The sequence below is a fragment of the Macaca nemestrina genome, chromosome 15 (genome assembly GCF_043159975.1).
Source record: "Macaca nemestrina isolate mMacNem1 chromosome 15, mMacNem.hap1, whole genome shotgun sequence".
Taxonomy (NCBI): domain Eukaryota; kingdom Metazoa; phylum Chordata; class Mammalia; order Primates; family Cercopithecidae; genus Macaca; species Macaca nemestrina.
This window is the reverse complement of record NC_092139.1, coordinates 84,198,443-84,218,749: the sequence shown is the minus strand read 5'-3', so window position 1 is coordinate 84,218,749 and position 20,307 is coordinate 84,198,443. Positions and strand designations below refer to the sequence as shown.

The 20,307-nt window shown below is 52.5% G+C and overlaps 1 protein-coding gene across 1 annotated transcript in view; it reads right to left on the bottom strand.

Moving 5' to 3' along the window:
- Positions 1 to 133: 133 nt before the first annotated feature.
- LOC105480764 (interleukin 17 receptor A) overlaps positions 134 to 20,307 on the bottom strand; it is a 31,079-nt gene continuing 10,905 nt past the window's right edge. The window contains exons 2-13 of the mRNA XM_011739945.3: positions 18,473 to 18,497; positions 17,613 to 17,759; positions 16,664 to 16,776; positions 15,080 to 15,206; positions 13,492 to 13,539; positions 13,234 to 13,397; positions 11,978 to 12,061; positions 11,005 to 11,089; positions 10,241 to 10,252; positions 9,901 to 10,002; positions 8,077 to 8,118; positions 134 to 7,536 (exon numbers count right to left, since the gene is read on the bottom strand). Of these exons, the coding sequence (XP_011738247.2) occupies positions 6,026 to 7,536; positions 8,077 to 8,118; positions 9,901 to 10,002; positions 10,241 to 10,252; positions 11,005 to 11,089; positions 11,978 to 12,061; positions 13,234 to 13,397; positions 13,492 to 13,539; positions 15,080 to 15,206; positions 16,664 to 16,776; positions 17,613 to 17,759; positions 18,473 to 18,497 (2,460 nt within the window). The 3' untranslated portion in view covers positions 134 to 6,025. The remainder of the gene's footprint in view (positions 7,537 to 8,076; positions 8,119 to 9,900; positions 10,003 to 10,240; positions 10,253 to 11,004; positions 11,090 to 11,977; positions 12,062 to 13,233; positions 13,398 to 13,491; positions 13,540 to 15,079; positions 15,207 to 16,663; positions 16,777 to 17,612; positions 17,760 to 18,472; positions 18,498 to 20,307) is intronic.

The window sequence follows — 20,307 nt, the reverse complement described above, 5'->3', positions numbered from 1 at the left end:
TAGCAGGGACTACAGGGGTGTGCCACCACGCCCGGCTTCCTATTTCTTTCTAAGAGTAGCTTTCCAAAGGGGGAACATCTTGAGAAACTAATTTTTAAATACTGTGCCCTCCTCTTATCACTCTTGCCCCAGCCAGAAGCACAGATTCATACGTATGAGTAAGAACAAAGCCACCAGTTTTTGTTTGGTTTTATTTTAACATGAAGGGTAGTATTAAGTCTAAGGAAGAACATTGGGTCTGCACCAAAATAAACACAGAATGGTCTTCTTAGCACAGAGGCAGCCAGTATCACACGGCCCCTCTCTGTGTTGTGACCCTAGCTTGATGCTTCTGGCTGTGCCAAAGGCTACACAGGGGTTTGACTCAGGAGAGCCCGAGAGGCAAGGTCTGAGAGTGGAAGCTCCTGGGAGCCTGGGCTCTCTCCTCTCGTTAGCTGTGGCTTTGGCCATCAACTGGAACTTCGTCATTATAAAACAGGAGCAATCAGGGCTATGGTGAGAATTACATGAGGTGACACATGTGAAATGGTCCTTTCCCCTAAGACGTATAATTGTAACAAGCAACAAAATTTACATAGAAAATAATTACAGAGCAACATAGGACCATGTCTTCATTTGTCCCTGGAATGGATGCAAAATTAGGTGATTAATTTGACCAAACATATTATGAATGTTTAGAAATGTCTTCTAGGGAAGTAAGCTGGCGCTCACCGATTTTGGTTTGCCAGGCGTATCAGAAGGCGCTTTGTGACAGGTGCAGTAGGGATGCGGAGTGATCTCTTCATGTGTAGGCCATGCCCAGCCCACACCTAGGCCTTGCCTGAGTCTGGCCATGCAGTTCTCGCCCTAAGGAAGAACAGGAAAATATAGCATGTGGTTGACTGTCAGGCCCTCTGCACATTAGCCCCTTCCCTCCTCACAGACACCTTCAGGGCTGTTTTCTCTCCATTTTCCTGAGGTCCAGAAAGAGGAGGTAGCTGGCACAATGCCGCACCGCAGTCAGGAAGAAAAGCCAGTGTGCACCAAGACCCTTCTTCCTCCCACATCTGCACTGCTCCATGCAACCTTTAGTGGTCGGCTGTTGCTTGGGTCCCACTTCCTTTCCATGAAAGCTCAGCCATGCTAGCAAAAAAGCAGGGGCTGTCTTCATCTTCTGTGAGAATCCCCTGACACTGGTGAGCAGAGGCGGCCAGTGGGACACCCATGCAAGGAAGCAGGCAAATGTAGGGGCCAGCCAGCCACCTGCGTCCCTCCTTCTACTCCCTCTCCTCCGGTCATTGTGTACCTTCTTCCTGTCTCATCAGAGAGGAAGGATCCAGTGAGCGAACTCATCCTACTGTCAATGACCTAAGGGGCTATTCCTCCTGGGAAGGACTCCAGGGAGAGGTGGGCTGGGCCAGGCTTCCTGGCACCCTTCAAACCACGAGACAGGAGACTGCACATTCCTCTCACAGGGAAGACTGGCCCACCCGGATGACTGCTCGCCTTCATCAATCTAAATGGACAGGGTGAGAGTGTGGACCCAGTGCTAGGATCTGGGAGAGGCGATGGGGCATGGAGAGCCACGCAGAGGCGCAGGGCAAGATGGACCTGGATGCCACTGCAGAGTGAGGGGAGGCCCCGTGGACAAAGTGTCGGGTACAGAATTAACATTAACAGCTTGTGCCATGGGTTTAGGGGTAGTTGCTTTTCTTTATCTTCTGTAAAATATACCCATGGAATCCATATTGTCGCCATTTTTCCACAACGGACATGTTCACTCAGCCACATACTTCCTGAGCTTCTGAGAGATGCCAAGTATGGGAACACGTATTACTTTTATAATCTGAAAAGGCAAACACTGGAGGGAGAGAGCAATATCTAATAGCAGGGAACGAGGCTCGGTGGTACCTCAGGGGGCACAAACTGCTCTGCCCCAAAAGCAGGCTGGTGCCACTCAGGGATACTGCAGGCCTCCCAGGACCCCATGAGGTGGGAACTCCTGCCCCACCCAGTTTACAGAGGAGCAAGCTACCTAGGGCGGATGAGCAGCTGGCCAGCCCCCAACCCTGCTGCCTCTTCTTTGGAAGGACCCTCTGTCCGACACACCTGACTTGTGGGACGCAGGCCTGGCTGCTGGAGCAGCGGCCCTCCATCTCACTCTGCCCTCAGGTGCCCCGGGTCTCGCTGGAGTCCCAGCTGGCAGGGCGCTAAGGCAGAAGAGGGCCCTGCATACCCCTCGTTTATTTAGGATGGGGAGCACCAAGCACAGAGCCCAAAGGCTATAGAGTTAAAACAGCCCACTGCATTGTAAGTACATCTTCTTCTCTCTTATGCCCTATTTAATTTTCAAAGATAAATAGGAAAGGCCAGGCACGGTGGGCTCATGCCTATCATCCCAGCACTTTGGGAGGCCGAGGCGAGCAGATGGCTTGAGCCCAGGAGTTCGTGACCAGCCTGGACAACATGGTGAAACCCTGTTTCTACAAAAAATACACACACACACAAATTAGCCAGGCACAGTGGTGCGTGCTTGTAGTTCTAGCTACTGGGCAGGCTGAGGTGGAAGGATTGCTTGAGCCTGGGAGGTCGAGGCTGCAGTGAGCCATAATTGCACCACTGTAATACAGCCTGGTGACAGAGAGACCCCGACTTAAAAACTAACAAAAAACCAAAACACAACAAAAGCAAGAAAGTAGTATATCCATCATACCCTTGCATTCAGAGATCCCAGCTCAAACTGCTGAATGGATGTTTCAGAGACTGAACACAACCCTTTTTAGACCCTAAACACCTTCAAGGACCTTCCTACGCAGAAAAGAGAAACTGGTTTTGAATCAGTTATTCCTTTTTAAACAAACAAACAAAAAAAACTAGGATCAAGACAGTAGGCAGGAAGAAGTCATGAAACTCTCTGTGGGAGCTGGGAGCTTGCTTGGTGGCCTCATGCATAATTGGCCTGGACACAGGCATGGTTAGATGCTCTGCTGCTTCTCTCCCAGTCAGAACCACCTTTGCACACTGTACTTAAGAGAGGAGCTGAAGAGGTGGGAGGGGCACAGCGTGGAGGGCATTTGTTCTTAGAGAGACATTTCTTGGTGAAACAGAATTTAGTAGCCATGGTTCAGAATAATACAAAAATAAAGGTGTGGCTTTATTTATACACATTCTTGAAGCTCTTGGCATTCGGCTGAGAGCAGATACCACACTCAGAGTGATGGAATTAATAGCATTTAGGGTAAGCAAGGACCAGTGTGAGACTAGGCCCAGGAAACGGGGAGGGAATGTAAAGGAGAAACAGGGAATGACATTAAAGAAGAAATAGACGCCCTGGAGAATTTATGACTCCTTTCTGTATGTCATGTCCAGAAGAGGCAAGTCTACAGAGATCAAAGTAGCCTAGGGATGGGGAGGCTGGGGTGGTGACTAAGGGGGCTGGGTTTCTTTTGGGGGTAATAAACTCTAAGATTGATTGTGCTGATGGCTGCTGAACTGGGACTATATGAAACGGTATCAAATTGTGCAGGGTCAATTGTGGATTGTATGGTAAGTGAACTGTATTCCAATAAAGCTATTAGGGGAACAAAGGCAGCTGCCCTGGAGATAGTGGGCAACGTCCATCGGGACATTTACTGGCATGGGCTCAAAGGCCAGAAGAGCTAGAATTCAAGGCTCGTGAGGAATGGGAGCAGATGGGAACATGTGCTCTAGGCAGGGAAGAGTGCATCGTGGTATCTGTACTCCGGACGTCGAACAGGTATTTATTGGAAGCTAGGGAAAGGTCACAGAATGCATGGTAGGTGTCTAGACCCAATGAAGCCCCTCTCCAGGATTACTGGAGAAGAGATTGAGCCCAAAAGGCTAGTGGCTGGTAGGCTTCTGCTCCTGTTCTCCCTTGCCTGGTCCTTTGCTGCTGTTGGGTGGATTATGGGCCATGTACTGTCTAGGAGACAGAGCTTTGGTGGCCCTGCTGCCACTAGGTAAACTCAAGTAGCAACTTCTTGACCTACAATATGTGACTCTAGACAACTGCTAGAAACTCTTACCAGATCAACAAATGTATGCACTTTTATTGATAATCTCTTTCAGGTACATGTATGCGTGCACACACACATGCTCACACACACACAACTGTCCTGTTTGCTCTCCTGTCCCATTTCCGAATCCTTTCCTCCTCACTGGAGCTTGGAAATATAGTGAAGGACTCAGGCGTAGGAATGAAGGGCACCCTATTCTAGTGTCAGAGGGCACCTCAGTGTGTTCCTCAGGACCCTGAAGCCAGAAGCCTCCAGCCTACCCCTAGGAGGTACTTCAGTCAGGAACAAATTCTTCCAACACTGGCTTCAGAGTCTCTTTTCAAATGCTGTTTTTGGACCTCAGACCTTGAAGTCACAGCAGCACCCCTTCCTCTTCCCACACAAGGTCTGCCCAGATCTTCAATGCCCACCACCCCTCATTTCCTTGCCCTTGCACCCTGGGGCTTCCTGAGCTCAGGGGAGCTCCAGCCCAGCTGCTCTGAAGAATCCTGCCTGCTAACAGCTCCCCACTGATAGTCGGAATGTGGGTACAGGGCTTCAGACTCACCTTCCTGCCAGACACTTTTACGTTTCACCTTGACATTTCTCTCTTCCTATACATGAACTCAGGTGACATCCAGCTGTGTTTAGCCCTCAGCCTCTCTCCATGCACAGGGACAGCTCATCAGACGAAAGGTGCCCCAGGCCTCGGGACTGATGCCCACAAGGCTGTCCCCAGCCTGAGCTCTGGTGACACCCCCCACAACCCCCACCTGTGATCTCTCTCACTGCCCCTCTCCTTCCCCTCCAGGCTCCACCAGCAGCTCCCTGACGCTCACACCACTCACCTTCCAGCACCTACCCACAGGCTGCTTCCTTGCCAGGACTGCGCTTTCCCCAACCATAATCCTTCAGCTCCGGCATCTCCTCCGGGATCCTCCCTGGCCTGGGTGCCTTTCCTGTGCATGCTCATGGCCCTGGGCAGGCTTCCACTCAACCTACTTTATTTTTTTGAGACAGGGTCTCACTCTGCTGCCCAGGCTGGAGTGCAGTGGTACCTTTATAGCTCACTGCAGCCTCCACCTCCTGGGCTCAAGTGATCATCTCCCATCAGCCTCCCGAGTAGCTGGGACTACAGGCATGTGCCACCATGACTGGCTAAAAAAAAAATTTAGGTAGAGACAAGGTCTCACTATGTTGTCCAGGTTGATCTTGAACTCCTGAGCTCAAGCAATCCACATGCCTTGGCCTCCCAAATTGCTGGGATTACAAGCATGAGCCACTGCACCCGGCCCATTCAGCTTTTACACCTCATGTGACCATCCTTTTTTTTTTTTTTTTGAGATGGAGTCTCGCTCTGTTGTCCAGGCTGCAGTGCAACGGCATGATCTCGGCTCCCTGCAACCTCTGCCTCCCAGGTTCAAGCAATTCTCCTGCCTCAGTCTCCCAAGTAGCTAGGACTACAGGCATGTGTGTCACCACACCCGGCTAATTTTTGTATTTGGAGTATAGATGGGGTTTCACCATGTTGGCCAGGCTGGTCTCAAACTCCTGACCTCAAGTGATCCACCTGCCTTGGCCTCCCAAAGTACTGGGATTACAGGCGTGAGCCACCGTGCCCAGCCCATCCTGTTCGTTAATGTGTCCTTGGCACTAGCGGTTAATTTCCTTCGTGGCTGGGGCCATGCCACATGCAATTTATCTCGGTATCCCAAATGCCTGGCACATAGTAGGTGCACAATAAATGCTGAATGAATAAATGATGGCATCTCAAAGACACTCTACCATTAGCTCCTGGGAGCGGGCTGTGTGGATTCCCTGGGGAGAGAAGATAACCAGATGGCTGCAGGAAGAAAACTCAGGAGGGATGCCTGGGATTCAAATCCAGACATCTACATGTTAAAACCTACACTTCACACACGAACAAATACACAAGCAGACATGTACACACAGACGAATACTTGTGTATCCACGTGCACACACACTCCTCTCTCAAGTCTGGAATCTGGGCGGTCCCTGGGGAGCCGCCCTCATGCACTGGGCCTCTCTGACTCTGACTCCACCGTGTCCCAGCCCGAGTTCTTCTGCAGCTGGCGGAAAAGCAGCTGCCGCTGGAGGCTCCTCAGGCTCTCCAGGTCCTCAGGAGAGAGTGGCAGGGCCGGCTTCCCTGGGTCCTGCTCTTCTTCTTCCTCTTCCTCCATTTCCGTGAGTCCGTCGGGGGGCTGCGGGGAGCTCCTGGAGATGTAGCCCTGGTCAGACTGCACTGACCGCCGCTGCTCCTCCTCGTAGGGCGTGTGTGGGTCTTTGAGGACCATGGCGGGTCTACCGCAGCCCCCCTGGGCCTGGCAGCTCAGACTCTGCTGGAAGAGCGAGAGCATCAAGCCTTCGAGGTGCTCCCTCATGTCCTCTGGAAGGTGGTCAGGAGACGCCATGGGGGTGCTGCCAAGCGGTGAGTCCTCGGGGTCCACAGGGAGGAAGAGGACGCTATTTCGCCCAGCGCCCGGGCTGCCCAGCAGCGGGCAGGCCTCGCCCCCCCCCGCCAGTGCCAACCGCATAGCGGCACCGTCAGCCAGGGGCCCAGGCTCCACCGCGGCCACCAGGGCGCCCTCCTCTGCGGGGAGCACCAGGGTGTGGAGGGGCTGCGGCGCTGGCTGACCCCGGGGCTGCAGGTGAGGTTCCAGCTTTGCCACTGCTGCTCCTCCTTCCTCCCCGACCAGGAGGTCTATGGCCAGGCAGGCCTGGGAGCCAGGCTCGCGCACCAGGGGCGCCCGCTTCATGATGCCGGTTCCCGGAGGCAGCAGTGGCTCCTCAAACACCTCTTCGTCCAGGGACGGGGCATCCTGGTCATCGGCCGGGTAGAGGTTCTCACGCTCGAACCAGTCGGGGCAGCGGGCCTGCCAGTCCCGGAACCTGTCCAGGGCGGCGCGGAGCTGCCTGCCGCCCGGGCTCCGCACGTAGTTGTCTCCCGACAGCTCCCCCACGCGGTGCATGCGGCCCGGCTGGAACATCTCCAGGTCCTGGATGCGGAAGTACACCTCCTCGAACCTGTCCATGAGCGGGTACCGCGGCGCCGCGCCGAACAGGTCGGGGACGTCGCCGTCACCACTGACCTCGCTGAAGTAGCAGACTACGTAGGTGCCGAAGCAGGCTGGCCTCTTGAAGTCCGGGAGGATCATGTTCATGGCTGCGGTGAATAGGTCCCCCACGGGCGTCCCGTGGTCACAGCGCAGCCGCACAGGCGCTCCCCGGCCCAGGAGCGCCTGCCACTTGGCGCGCGTGCCGCGGGAGCACAGGACGATGATCTTCGAGTTGCTCTCCACCATCTCCTGCTTCTGGCGGCCCACCCAGGTCATGACTCCCGCCTCCGAGATGGCCTGCTCTTCCAGCAGGTCCAGGGCCACTTCCGTGCCGCAGGCGGTGAGCAGGAACTGGGCGAATTTCAGGACCACGTCCACGTAGAGGGGGTGGTCGGCTGAGTAGATGATCCAGACCTTCCTGGGCTTCAGCGGTGGGGGGGTCAGGTCAGCCGCAGGCAGGCCATCTAAGGAAACAAGACCACACGTGCTGACCCTCACCCCAGGGCCCAGGGCAGCTCTGTGCCTGTCAGCCCAGGAGGGGCCTGGACCAGGACACAGAGCTTGGCCACCTCCCTAGGCTGAGAAACCCAACTGAGGCCTGTTGGAAAAACCCAGATGTTACTATTCCACCTTTGGCTGCCTGAAAAAAATCAGTCTGCTGCCTTGTGGGAAAAAGAATCTCTCACTTTCCTTTCTGGTCTTTAGCCTATACTTAAGAAAAGAAAAAGAGGCACCAAGCTCTGCCGGTCTGCTCCAGAGAGGATCTCTTTTCACAAAATACGATGCACTTACCTTTCTTTCCTTGTCTGAGTGATTCAAAACAATGGCACCCAGCCCTTGTTATTGGGGGCCCTTGTGAATGGGGTACTGGAAGGGGGTTCCTAAGGTGGGGTCTCCTGAAGGGACTCAGGAGTTAGACCACAGGAGGCAACCCACACACTTATCCCAGGAGAACCCTCCACTGCTTCAAAAATAAGCAAACAGTCAAACCAGGAAATACTGACCGGTGTATTTGGTGTCATTACTGCATTTTTCATTTCCAGGCCCTGGAAAGGAAAAGAAATACACTGGAGTGGTTCTTTGGGAAGAGAACTAGAAACCAGCTCACAGGGTGTCCGCCCCATCCCTGACAAAGGGTGAAGGGTAAGGGGGCAGCCCTGAGACTGAGCAGGGAGGCCGTGCTAGGTGATCGCACAGGCATGAATCCCGGGTCTGCCACGACGAGCACCATGACCCGGAGCAGTTACTAGTGCCTCCGAAATGCAGCTTCTTCCTCTGTGAAACGGGTCTATATTTGCTCTCGTTTAATGGCTATTAAATGAGTGTGAGTATGTGAAGTGCCTGGAATGTTGTACATAATCAACTGGGGCCACGGTTATTATTTTGTAGCACTGATCCAGCTGGGACCCCCAGTGCCGGGGGATGGGAGGTCCACCCTGGTTCCTCATTGCGGTCCTGGTCTGCTGCGTCTCCCTGAAATTTGGCCACCCGGAACTGACTCCACCTGAGGGAAACCTCTTCCCCAAAGGTGTCTGTGCAGAAGGCATGCATCTTACCACACTTCCTTCCAGAAGCAGCCCCACCAGGCTGCTTGCAGCATTTCCTCCTGGTATTTTTGAGGTGAGGAAGGGGAACCCACATACTTAAGCAACTGTTCCCCTGGGAGATGTGATGAAAAAACTGCTCTGCAGGAGTTAACTCCTTAGTGACAGCTGGGATGACTGCGATCCACAGATGACTCAGCAAATGACTTAGAACCTTAATCTCAATCCTAACCCTTTCAGCTCTTCCCCAGAACTGTCAAGACCGCCAAATAACCAGCAAGGCTCCTCCTTGCCTTCACCCCATGGTGGTGCGGGGCACTTCAGGAAACAGAAGTGCAACAGCAGAAAGGAAACCCAAAGCACCGCCGCCGCCCCGCCCCAAACCTTTCGAGAGCTGCACAGCCTATGGAGCATTGGCCGAGATGCTACTGAATGTTACTGGAACCTCCCATAGGTCCTCCCATGCCTGGCTGGTTATCTTTCCACCACACAATAATGATGATTAACACCTAATCCTCACGAGCCTAGGAGAGGGTGGAAACAGCTTCCCAGACGAGGGAAGGAGCAGCCCCCTATAGGGTCATGGTGGGGCAGAGAAGGGCTGAGGCCCCAACCGGGAGGCCTGCGTTCTCCCGGCTTAGGACTTGGCCAGCAGAGGGCTGCGGGTGGGAGAAGGAACTGGTATGTACTAATCCCCACCAGCAAGCGCCTTCCTCAGCTACTCATTTAACCTTCGTCACAGCCCTGAGAGGAAGGCATTATAAGTATATTTTACAGAATAGAAAAGTGAATCCATGGTGTGTTAAGTAACGGGCCTGTGACTACAAGGCTAATGAGGTGGGGCTGGGGTCCACCCCTATGGCTCAGGGCAGCCGGAGCCTTCTCTATCACCCGATGCTGACCCTCACTATTCTCCCTGACCCCAGATGTCCACGTCTGGTGGCTGCAGGATGGGGTTGTTCAGGCTGCTCCGCCTGCCTGGTTGGTCATTCCTGACACAGGGAAACTTCACTCTGGCTCTTTCCAACCTGTTGATTTTAATAATATTACATTTAATAACAACAAATATAATTGTGGCTAACAGATACTGTGCAAATAGCACATGCCAGGTTCTGTGCTAAGAATTCCTGTGTCTTATTTCACTCAGTCCTTACAACAGCTTTATGACATGGTTCTCAAGCAAGAACCTGAGGCTCAGAGAATAAAGCGATTTGCCCTGGTAGTGAGTGGTGGTGATGGTATTTGAGGTGCTGACTCCAGGACGGCCGGAGCCCCAGCCCTTACCGGCTAGCCTCCAGGTCATGCAGACGATCAGCAGGATGGCGGAGCCCACCAGCAGGACGGAGATGCCCGTGATGAACCAGTACAACCACAGGGGCATATAGTCTGCAGTGAGCAGAACAGCGTGAGTGACGTGACGGGCCCTGCCCTGCCCTGCCAGCCCCTCTCCCCAGCCCCAGGCTCTGTCCTCTTTGGCCCTACCACGACAAACCATGGTCTCACCCCCGCCTCTGGGCTGGCCTCAGTTCAGCCTTGTTTGCCTGGCTGAGGCAGGGACTTCTTAAGTGGCCCCTGGGGAATGTCCCGAGGGCTGCAGTGCTGTCGGAGAGAGATCCAAGCTTACCTGGAATTGGTTCTGCAATGAGAACAGAGAGAAAAGGAATTCTTAACGTTTCCCAGGCATCACAAAAAACACAACTGACGTCCCTTGAGGGCTTTAGTGATGTTGGCCCAGCATCAGGCGCTTTAGATCCAGGTTAAACTTAATGAAACCATCTACAAGAGACACTTGAGTTGTTGGTCTAAGGAGACACCTTGCCTCCTCCTTGGGAGGCTGGGTCCTCCTTCCAGCCTGGCTCCATGTATGCGCCCTCTGGTGAGCATGTGGCCGCAGCCTCCTGCGCATTAGGGCATGTGACTTTTGAAAACAGCGTCCCTGGTGTGTGATCTTGGACAAGTTACTCTGTGCCTCAATTTCCTCATCCATGAACCTGGGGTTTGGGGTGGGGGATCCTCCACTTCATGGTATCATGACTCACAATGAGTGAGAATAAAAAATGGACAGCATGCTGGAGCACCGCGCTCAGTGCATGGCGCAGAACTAGGGCTCTAGGGTAAAAACCACCCCATTTTCCAGTCCAGAAAGTTGCGGATCAGAAAGATTAAGTATTTTGCCTAAGGCTACATAGCTAATGAAAGCCAGCCAGCCAGGAGTCTAGCCCCAGGGAGTGACACTCTAAAGCCCCACTCCACACTTCAGGCCTGAAGGACTCCAAGTTACTCTCCTCCCTAACCACTCCCCAGAACCAGGTGAGGACGCAGCGCAGGCTGGGGACCCTCAACCACTTGCACTCCCAGTATGGCCTGGGACAGCTGCATGTCCCCTACCTGGAGTGTCTGGCATTTCTGGGCAGGAAACAGTCACGGAGTGTCTGAGGCAGTCATTGAGGCAGCTGCTGAAGAAGGGCTGGATCTGCGGGCAGAGAGGGCAGGAAAAGGGCTCCAGAATTGTAGCACGCCCATGCCTACCAGCCAGCAGAGGCAAGGTGAGAGGAGGGAATCCTGGCTGGCTACTCCGTGATCTCCAGGTGGCCATCATCTCCCTCCAGCAAGGGCGAGTCAGAGGGAGGGAGAACCGGACAGGAGAAAGGCAGGGGCAGTGTCTTATCAGGCAAGGAATCCTGACTGGTAGCAGTGACTTGGTGCCAGAGAGAACACAAGCTTTCCCCTGTCCACCAGCAAGAACGCCGGCTGTGCACGCTCCCCACTCCCGTCCACACCACACTCTCCACCTGTGCACGCTCCCCACTCCTGTCGACACTCTCCACCTGTGCATGCTCCCCACTCCCATCCACACCACACTCTCCACCTGTGCACGCTCCCCACTCCCATTCACACCACACTCTCCACCTGTGCACGCTCCCCACTCCCGTCCACACCACACTCGCCACCTGTGCACGCTCCCCACTCCCGTCCACACCACACTCTCCACCTGTGCACGCTCCCCACTCCCGTCCACACCACACTCTCCACCTGTGCACGCTCCCCACTCCCGTCCACACCACACTCTCCACCTGTGCACGCTCCCCACTCCCGTCCACACCACAGTCTCCACCTGTGCACGCTCCCCACTCCCGTCCACACCACAGTCTCCACCTGTGCACGCTCCCCACTCCCGTCCACACCACAGTCTCCACCTGTGCACGCTCCCCACTCCCGTCCACACCACAGTCTCCACCTGTGCACGCTCCCCACTCCCATCCACACCACGCTCTCCACCTGTGCACACTCCTCACTCCTGTTCACTCTACACTCACCACCTGTTGTGCTCCCTGCACCTGTCCACACCACACTCACCCACCTGCACTCGGTGGCGGCAGCACCCTTTCAGGTTGTGTAGAGTGAGTGTGACATTGGATCGCTGGTGGAAGTCCTCTGGTCTGGGCTGCGGAGAGAGGCAAGGATGGGTAAGGCTAGTTGGGTAAGAACACGCTGTGCCACTGCCACGGGGAAGCTGTCCAGGGCACCCCTTAGGTAGTGCAGGGGAGAAATACTTTTCAGGTTTCTGTTCCAGAAAACACTCCATTTTTGCATGGAAGCTGGTTTGTTGTAAATTCGTAAGTACACTTAGTAACTGGTAAGTCTCTCTCTGCTTTGGCTGCTGGGAATGGGGGCAACAAATCTGTGTTTATGGACATCAGTTGTACAGAACCGCATAGCACACATTTCCTGCACTGAGCTGGCTTCATCGCATTGCCTTGTCTTTCTTTTTTTTTTAGAGATGGAGTATTGCTCTGTCGCCCAGGCTGGAGTACCGTGGTGCAATCTCAGCTCACGACAACCTCTGCCTCCCAGGTTCAAGTGATTCTTCTACCTCAGTCTCCCAAGTAGCTGGGACTACAGGCGTGTGCCAGCACCCCTGGCTAATTTTTGAACTTTTAGTAGAGATGGGGTTTCATCATATTGGTCAGGCTGGTCTTGAACTCCTGACCTCAAGTGATCCACCTGCCTTGGCCTCCCAAAGTGCTGGGATTATAGGCATGAACCACTGTGCCTGGCCTATTTTATGTCATTAATTTAGTTTATTTATTTTTTCATTTTCATTTTATTTTTTTAGAGACAGGGTCTCGCTCTGTCCCCCAGACTGGGTGCAGTGGTGCCATCATGGCTTACTGCAGTCTCGAACTCCAACTTCAAGCCATTCTCCTGCCTTGGCCTCCCAAAGTACTGGGATTGCAGGTGGGAGCCACCGCGCCTGGACTTATTTCCTTATCTTTAGTTCCCCTTTGTCTCTATTTCCACATTTCTTTTTTTTTTAAATCCTGAAATCCTTTTTGTAATCAACAAAACAAAACAAAAAGAGGACAAGGGAGCATGTGGGGGAGGGAAGAACAAAAAGGACTGAGTCATGGGCAGGACAGAGTCAACTGCCTTTCTATCAACCATAAGATCACCGGGGAAGAAAAAGGGCAAGGCGCCATGATCACTGCGGACTAAGCACAGCCCTGAGTCCTGAGCGTCTGGCAACACGGTTCTGTCAGACCAGCAGAGAAGAGACTCGGGGCTTGGAAGGGTGGCCCCGAGCTATGCTAGAGGGGTTGAAAATAGCAGAGTTACCGCAGGTACGTGGTGCATGTGCTCAAAGCAGCTGTGGTTCTCCATGTGCGGAAAACTGGTCAGCAGGATCTGGTAATGGGTAGATTCATTCCACAGGGTGAAGCCCACACGCAGCTGCTGGGCCTCCAGGGTCTCCACAGTGATGTTGGGGTCCCACAGGCTGCCTGCCAAGGTCACACGCAGGCTGGGAGTGAGGAGGGGCACACACATGTGCATGTGTGTGCATCCAAGGAAAGCTCTCCCGGGCCAGCCCGTTACCTGAGCTCATGCATGGCGTGGTTACCTTCATTCTGGTGTGCTCGCAGTCTGTCGGCCCAGAAAAAAGGAAACTCATTAAGCCTCTGCCTTAGGAAATCTGTTCTTTCAGGCTCCTGACACCAGGAACAACACTTAATAAGTACACTTTTGTATCTTTTCCCCACTGGGAGCCTGTCCACAGGTGGCCCCTTCAGAGTGAGATCCAGGGCTGGACCCACCTTGGTGTGAGTGCTAGCCTGCTTGTCTGATCCTCCTCTCTCAGGGAACCCTCCCGATTCAAGGGCATTCCTCCTGAGCTTGCTGTGGGTGACCAAGCAATCTTGGTCCCCTCCAGTTCCTTCTCTGCCCACCCACAGCTTCTTGTCCCCACTGCACCTGTCTTTGCACAGGCTGAGAAGACATGTGACAGGTGCGAATCACCATGGAGGGACAGGGACTGAGTCAGTCAACTTTAGGAACAGAAGTGAGAACTCAGGAGATTCACTTCTTCAACAAATACTTATTGAGCACCAACTATGCACCAGGCCCTGTTCTTGGCACTGGCGGTACAGTGGTAAACAAGACAAAGCCCTGCTCCCTGGAGACTGCAACCCAGTAGAAGAGACCAATAGAAGCCAATGCACAGCATGCAGTACCAGTCAGGGAGTGATGAGCCACGTGCGGTGACATAAAGCAGGGTAAGCAGAGAGTGTGTGTGCACGCGTGTGTGCAGGGTGTTCCCAGGATGAAGAAGGTCAACACCGTCCTTAACAAGCATTTCCTGACCACCTACTATATGCAAGGCAATTCATGAGGCTCTGGAGATCGTACAAATGGGCAGAAGACCCAGGCTTTGTTCTCAAGTGGCTTCCTGACATAGCTGGCTATGGACAGTGAGAATTGTAGGGAGACTGAGGCAGGAGAATTGCTTGAGCCTAGGAGTTCGAGGCTGCGGTGAGCTAGGATAGCAAAATTGCACTATAGCCTGGGTGACAAAGTGAGACCCTATCTCTATTAAAAACAAAAGGAGAGAAATGGAGGTAATAGCTGAGCTTCTGGGGAGGACAGAGAAGCAGAAGGCACACATACATCAAAGGATGCCTGAGAAGAAAAGCCTGGCAGTAATCACAGGCAGGGTGGATAGGCACGGGGAGGAGAGCGCCATGCATGGGACGAGTGTTGGATGATGCAGGCGGAATGCGAGGTGGAAGGAGAAGAGCAAGTCACAGAGGCTGGGACCAGGCTGGAGGTAGAGGCTGCAACTTCTCCACGAGTGGCTTGTGGCTTGCGGCTTGCCTTTATGGTATTTTCTGGGCAGGATGGGTGCTTCTCTAGATAGAGGGAGGTACTCTGGTTCCCATAAAACTCCTAGGATCTTGGGTCAACATGCACTGTTGTGCCAACAGAGAATGGGCTCTGCCTCAGGGAACGGAGGCTGCAACACACACCAAAGAACTCCCAGTCCTGGCCTCTGTTTGTTCTGTGGGTTCCAGGTGCTGGCAATGCCAGCCACTGTCTTGCTGAGCAGGGGGGCTGGCGTCTGTGCCACCTGGTGCCTCATTCTCACAGAGGTCATTGGGGAGGGAATGTCTTGGGAGGATGCTCTTACCAGGCACGAGGAAATTCTTGGACTGGTGGTTTGGGTCCCCGTCAGGGATGGGCTTGGGCAGGTTGTGAACGGTCACCTCATATTCCTGGTCAGGGTCAACCACAAAGTGGCTGAAGGTAAAACGCCACTGAAGAGAAGGGAGGAAGGAAAGGTGGATGGATTACACACACCCCTGTCACCCATCTATGCCCAAAGACCCCCGTTCCCACCCACTCCCAAACATTCAGCCAAAAATAAGAATAAGCAAAAACCACAAGAAAATCCGAGGTCAGGGAACTCAGTATCTTTGGCTTTTGTTTTCTCTGGTCCTTTCTGCCTATTTTTTTTTTTTTTTTTTAAACCTGGATCTGGCCTCATCAGTAGATAGTGAATAAGGCAAGAGAATTTGGGGAAAGTCGAAGTTGTCCTGCCCCTCCCACCTGCCCTCTCAAATTCTAGAACAATAGGTATGACAGGGCTGAGCCAGAGGACTTGGTGCTATGGAGATCTGGCACACACAGGGCAGGCAAAAACTATTTGTCAAATGATTCTTCCTCCTTAAATGGGAAAGTCAGGGATCTCTTGAGACCATTCTGGTGTAAAAAGCTGCAGAGGACAAGCTAGAGACCCCCACTCACCCTGGGCCAGCAGGCACCTTAGTTGCAACGATATTTGAATTTGTGCTAAGTTATTTTCTGGGTGGTAGAGATTATAGATATTGACTCCGTCCCCCATTCTAGTTACCCTGGTGGAGGGGCCAGGGGTCCTTTGCTTCTAAGTGGATGGAGAAACCTGGTTCTCACCATCCACATAGCAGTCAAGTTTGGGGGTCCTAATTTAACATCGGAGAGGGGTTCTGTCTTTACTGCTTGAGTCTGTGGGAGATCTAACTTATTTTCAAGGGGCCATTTGCAGATTTAAACCAGTAGTCTTCAAACTAAGGCTTGTATCATAATTACTTGAGGGTTAAGCACCAGTTGCTGGACCCCACCCTACGAGTTTCTGGCCTGGGAAGTCTGGGGTGGGGCCGCACATCTCTACCAAGTTCCCAGGTGAGGCTGAGGCTGCTGACCTAGGGACCACACTTTGAGATCCACTGCTTTAAACAAACAAACAAGAATCAACATTTCACCATTTAGCTGTGAGCAGCAAAATGAGACTAAACTGTTGCAGTGCTCATTTGCCCACCTATGGCAGTTCTTTGGGCAGTTTTTCCTTCCTGAAGGTAGGCCCCAGCTTAATCCAATTTACACATAAAAGATGTTACACAAAGTTACACAAAGATGGCAGGAGGTAGGGCTGTGGAAGTTGTCTTCCAATTCAACTTCCTTTCAGAATGAATAGCTAGGTAAAGTGGGAAGAAAAAGTCGGGGTGAGTATGTGAGGGAAGCTTTCAGAAATATGCTCTGTCCCTCACTATTGCTCACGGGGGCCACATCACTTCTCTTTTGACTCTGCCCATCTCAGGCTGCCATTTTGAATTTCACAGACTCTCTCAGCACCTCTCAGTCTTCCCCACTCTAAATCAGGGTCTGAATTTGGGGACAACAAGTCTGTACTGGTGTCATCAGTGGCACACAATCCACTCAGGAGCTGTATTCTTACCCGCTTGTGGTGATGCCTCAGTTTGGACAGAAACTCAAACTTGACGCACAAACGTTCATTGGTGTTCAGCTGCAGGACAGATAACTCTGCACCCTCGAGGTATAGGATGCTGGCTGAAGGACAAGAGGGAGAAGAGGAGACAAACAGATACAGATCAGCCAAGACAAGTGCTGGGTGTGTCACTTCCCTATCTGTTGTGGTTGTTCACTCCTAAAAGGAAATCTGCCCTGTCTTACCCAACTCTCCACATCCTGTTCCTCTCAGTTCGCTCTCTGGCCCCAGCCCACTGTCTTGCAGACAGTTATTTCCCAGCTAGGCAAGGAAAAATGACACTTTACACCGGGCTAGAAGTAAAGGCTTTACAAATTTGTGGTGAGGGCTTTGACAATCTGGCATGGGAGTCAAACACAGCCATCCCCACCATCCTCACGAGGTTGTGGCAGTCAGCAGGAGCACTGAGGGCGGGGACTTCCAAAAACAACTTCCCCCACGCCCCGTTGGCAAATCTGGGGCTAGTGCTCGTAAGCCCCAATCGTCCCAATTCTATAACATAAACTCTCTATTCCTGAATAGGCTCGGGGGATGTTTTAGAAGTGCTGGCCCCTAAATTCAGGGAACAGGCTGACAAACGTGTTGCCATTTTCCACTTCATTTTTGGTACCGTAGTCACAAAATCAACTGCTTGCTTTTTTTTTTTCCTCAGGGTGCTAAAAATGTTAGGCTGAAGGAAGCCCTTTCATGAAGAATGGTGTGATGAGAAGGTATCACTGTGGGTTAATATCTAAAATGCTGAACAAGTATGAACTGCATGAAATAATGGATCCTTATAGCACTAAATTTGAACCCTCATGTCTGAGCACAGAACTGAGAGCCCAATCCTGAGCCTGACTGGGAGAGCCACTTGGACGTGGGGAGAATCCCCCAAGGCCCTGCTGGCAGGCCCACTCACCGTCTGTCTGCAGTGTCCATTCGATGTGAGCCACGGGGAACAGGTCGCCTTGCTGGGTGTGGGCAAAGCGCAGCTGGATCTGCAGGTCCTTTGGGGAGGAGGGGGTCAGGTTTCGAGGGTGAATCCAGCTGTCATCTAAGCAGGTACCTGGCAGCCAGGGAAAAGCAGCACTCAGAGACTTACAGCCAAGACCCTGAGATGGCCCAGGAGCAGGTACAGAGAGCTAGACAGCAAACAGCTCAGGGGCCTGCGACCTTCCAGCCTGTGGCCCTTGGCCGTGTCCTCAGCTTCACTGCCCTGCTCCCTCTTTTCTAACGTTCACTGGGGTCACTGCAAACCTCTCAAGTCTAAAGGGAATTTTAGGAGAGAAGACAAAGTACATGAGTTGATTCTGAGATGAAGCTGTGATTGGGAATAAGGGCACAGGAGGGATGCAGTTGTAGTAAGAGTGGCTTTATTTTTATATGTCAGGGGTCTCTAATTGGCTTAGGCACTTGAATATGTGCCTCCTCTTTGAATTAAAATACAACAAAATCAACACCACAGATGTCTCTCACTTTACAGTGACAAGCTGTGGCAAATCAAATCATATTATAGACACAGTAGGACAGCACCCCAGAGAATACTTTCACAATCCAAATGACAGTTCTGTTTCCCCTTTCCTGACTTTTGCATAATGAATGTTCTCGACAGGAAGCGCAGGTGCACGCATCCACAGTTCTCCGGGAACCCTCCTGCGGATGGCTGGAGCTCACAGCCTGAACCTGGAGTGGCATGGCAGGGCTTCTGTCAGAAGCTGGCACCAGGCTCTCACTTGATTAACAAGGCAACAAGAAGAAGATCAGAAAGAGATGACTTACTGTTCTTGACTGTGCAGTTTAGCCCCTGTGGAAAAAAGAGGGTGGTTATTACAGTTGGGAAAGGGCTTGAATTCACCCGCCAGGGCCAGATGCTCTCCGCTGGCTCATTCTCAGGAATGCCGTTTACACAGCTCGCCCTTCTCACTTTTTGGGGAATAGGATGAGAAGTGAGTCCGGCGGACGGCAAAGGGAACGGTGTTTTATGAGGAACTGCTATGAGCTGGGGCCCTGACAGCTTTAAAAGACACTGAGAGGGTTCTCTTGGAGGGCCCTGGGAAAAGGGACCCTTGGTCTCCCGAGGTTTCCAACCTTCCTGGATAACACCGCTGCAAGAGGTGCGAAAGGGGTGAGGGGCAATATTTACAGTTTCTGTGACAGATCTGTTGGGGAACATTCACTAAGTCCCTACAAGTCTCTAGGGAAAGTGTGCCAGGCCCTGTTCCAGGTGGTTATGATGAGGGATTATCCTCAGCCCATTCTGCAGATGAGGAAGCTGAGGCACCCATATTACATTATATTGCCTCCCTCCTGGGCAGGATGTGTTAACTTTCCAACCCTGAGGAGATCCTGATGGCCAAATTTAGAAGCCCTAGTAGGGAAATGTAACCATTAGGCTTATGTGTTGCCGGCTGACCTACTTTGGAAAACACACATACACACAGATACACACCTGGAACCTGGGGTTGAGTCCCCTCCCCAAGCTTTAATTTATCCAACTATAAAACCAGAATAATCATAGTACCAATTCTACAGCACTGATGAGCATTAAGTGATAGAAAGAGAAATGCAGAACTTTGGGGTGAGGGTGGGTTGGTGCTGACGGTGTGCCTGTAGAGAGCCGCTCACTTTTCCCTTCTAGTATGTCTGCATTATAAAACTTTTCAAACAGTGGGAATGTAGTCACGGACTACACAACCGAATGAATCTCAGTGCTGCGGCACTGCTAGACAGGCAGATCCCTAGAAGCACTGGGAGAATCACTATGCCCAGAACCACCTCACTGCCTGTGAAATGAGGCAAACTGTGCCCTGTGTCTGGTTCCTAAGGGGTGCTCTGTAACTCATGGCCCCCTTCTCTGGAGCCTGGCATAGAGCAAGAGCTTAATAAATGGAAGCTACTATTATGATGAGCAGAGGCCCCCACTCCTTCAGACTTGGTGGTGCAGCAAGGGGAGGCCCGAGAAGGAGCTCAGGCTCAGGTGTCTCCAGTTCTCTAACCAGCAAAATAGACCAAACGCATCCCGCAGTGGAAAGTCAGATGCTGAGGCAGACCAGAAACACAATCTCAAGGTCAACAAAGTGACTGGTGTGAGTAGGGTGCTGGCGCTGATACTCTCCTCTCTCTTGAGAGGGAGCAGAGAGGTAGGGCTACACACAGGAGAAGACCCCATGCCACCAGGGTTCACTTAGAGTGGTCACACACAGGATGACATCTGCATGCACCCAGGATTGACTCTGAGCGAGCTACTTCACCTGGATCCTCCCTCTCTGGGAGCCCAGTTCATAAGCGCTCCTGGCCCTGTTCAGCTCCTGAATTCTCCCCTACAGGTCCCGGGCAAGTACCACCACCCCACTAGGGGGCTCCGCACATGTTCCCAACAAAATCCATCTGGCTGCCTAGGCTCACACTAATAAATGTCACTCTTTCCTAAATGGCGAGAAGATTAACTCCCCTGAGTCCTCTCATTTCTCCTCTCCCTTAAAATTCCTATGATGTGGAGGATAAAAAAGTGGTTCTTTCACCTTGAGATGGGGAGCTCTTCTAGAGAAGGCAAACAGATAGATCGTTTGGAGTAACTTCCTACTAGCCACTGGGAGCTACTCAAAAACATTGCA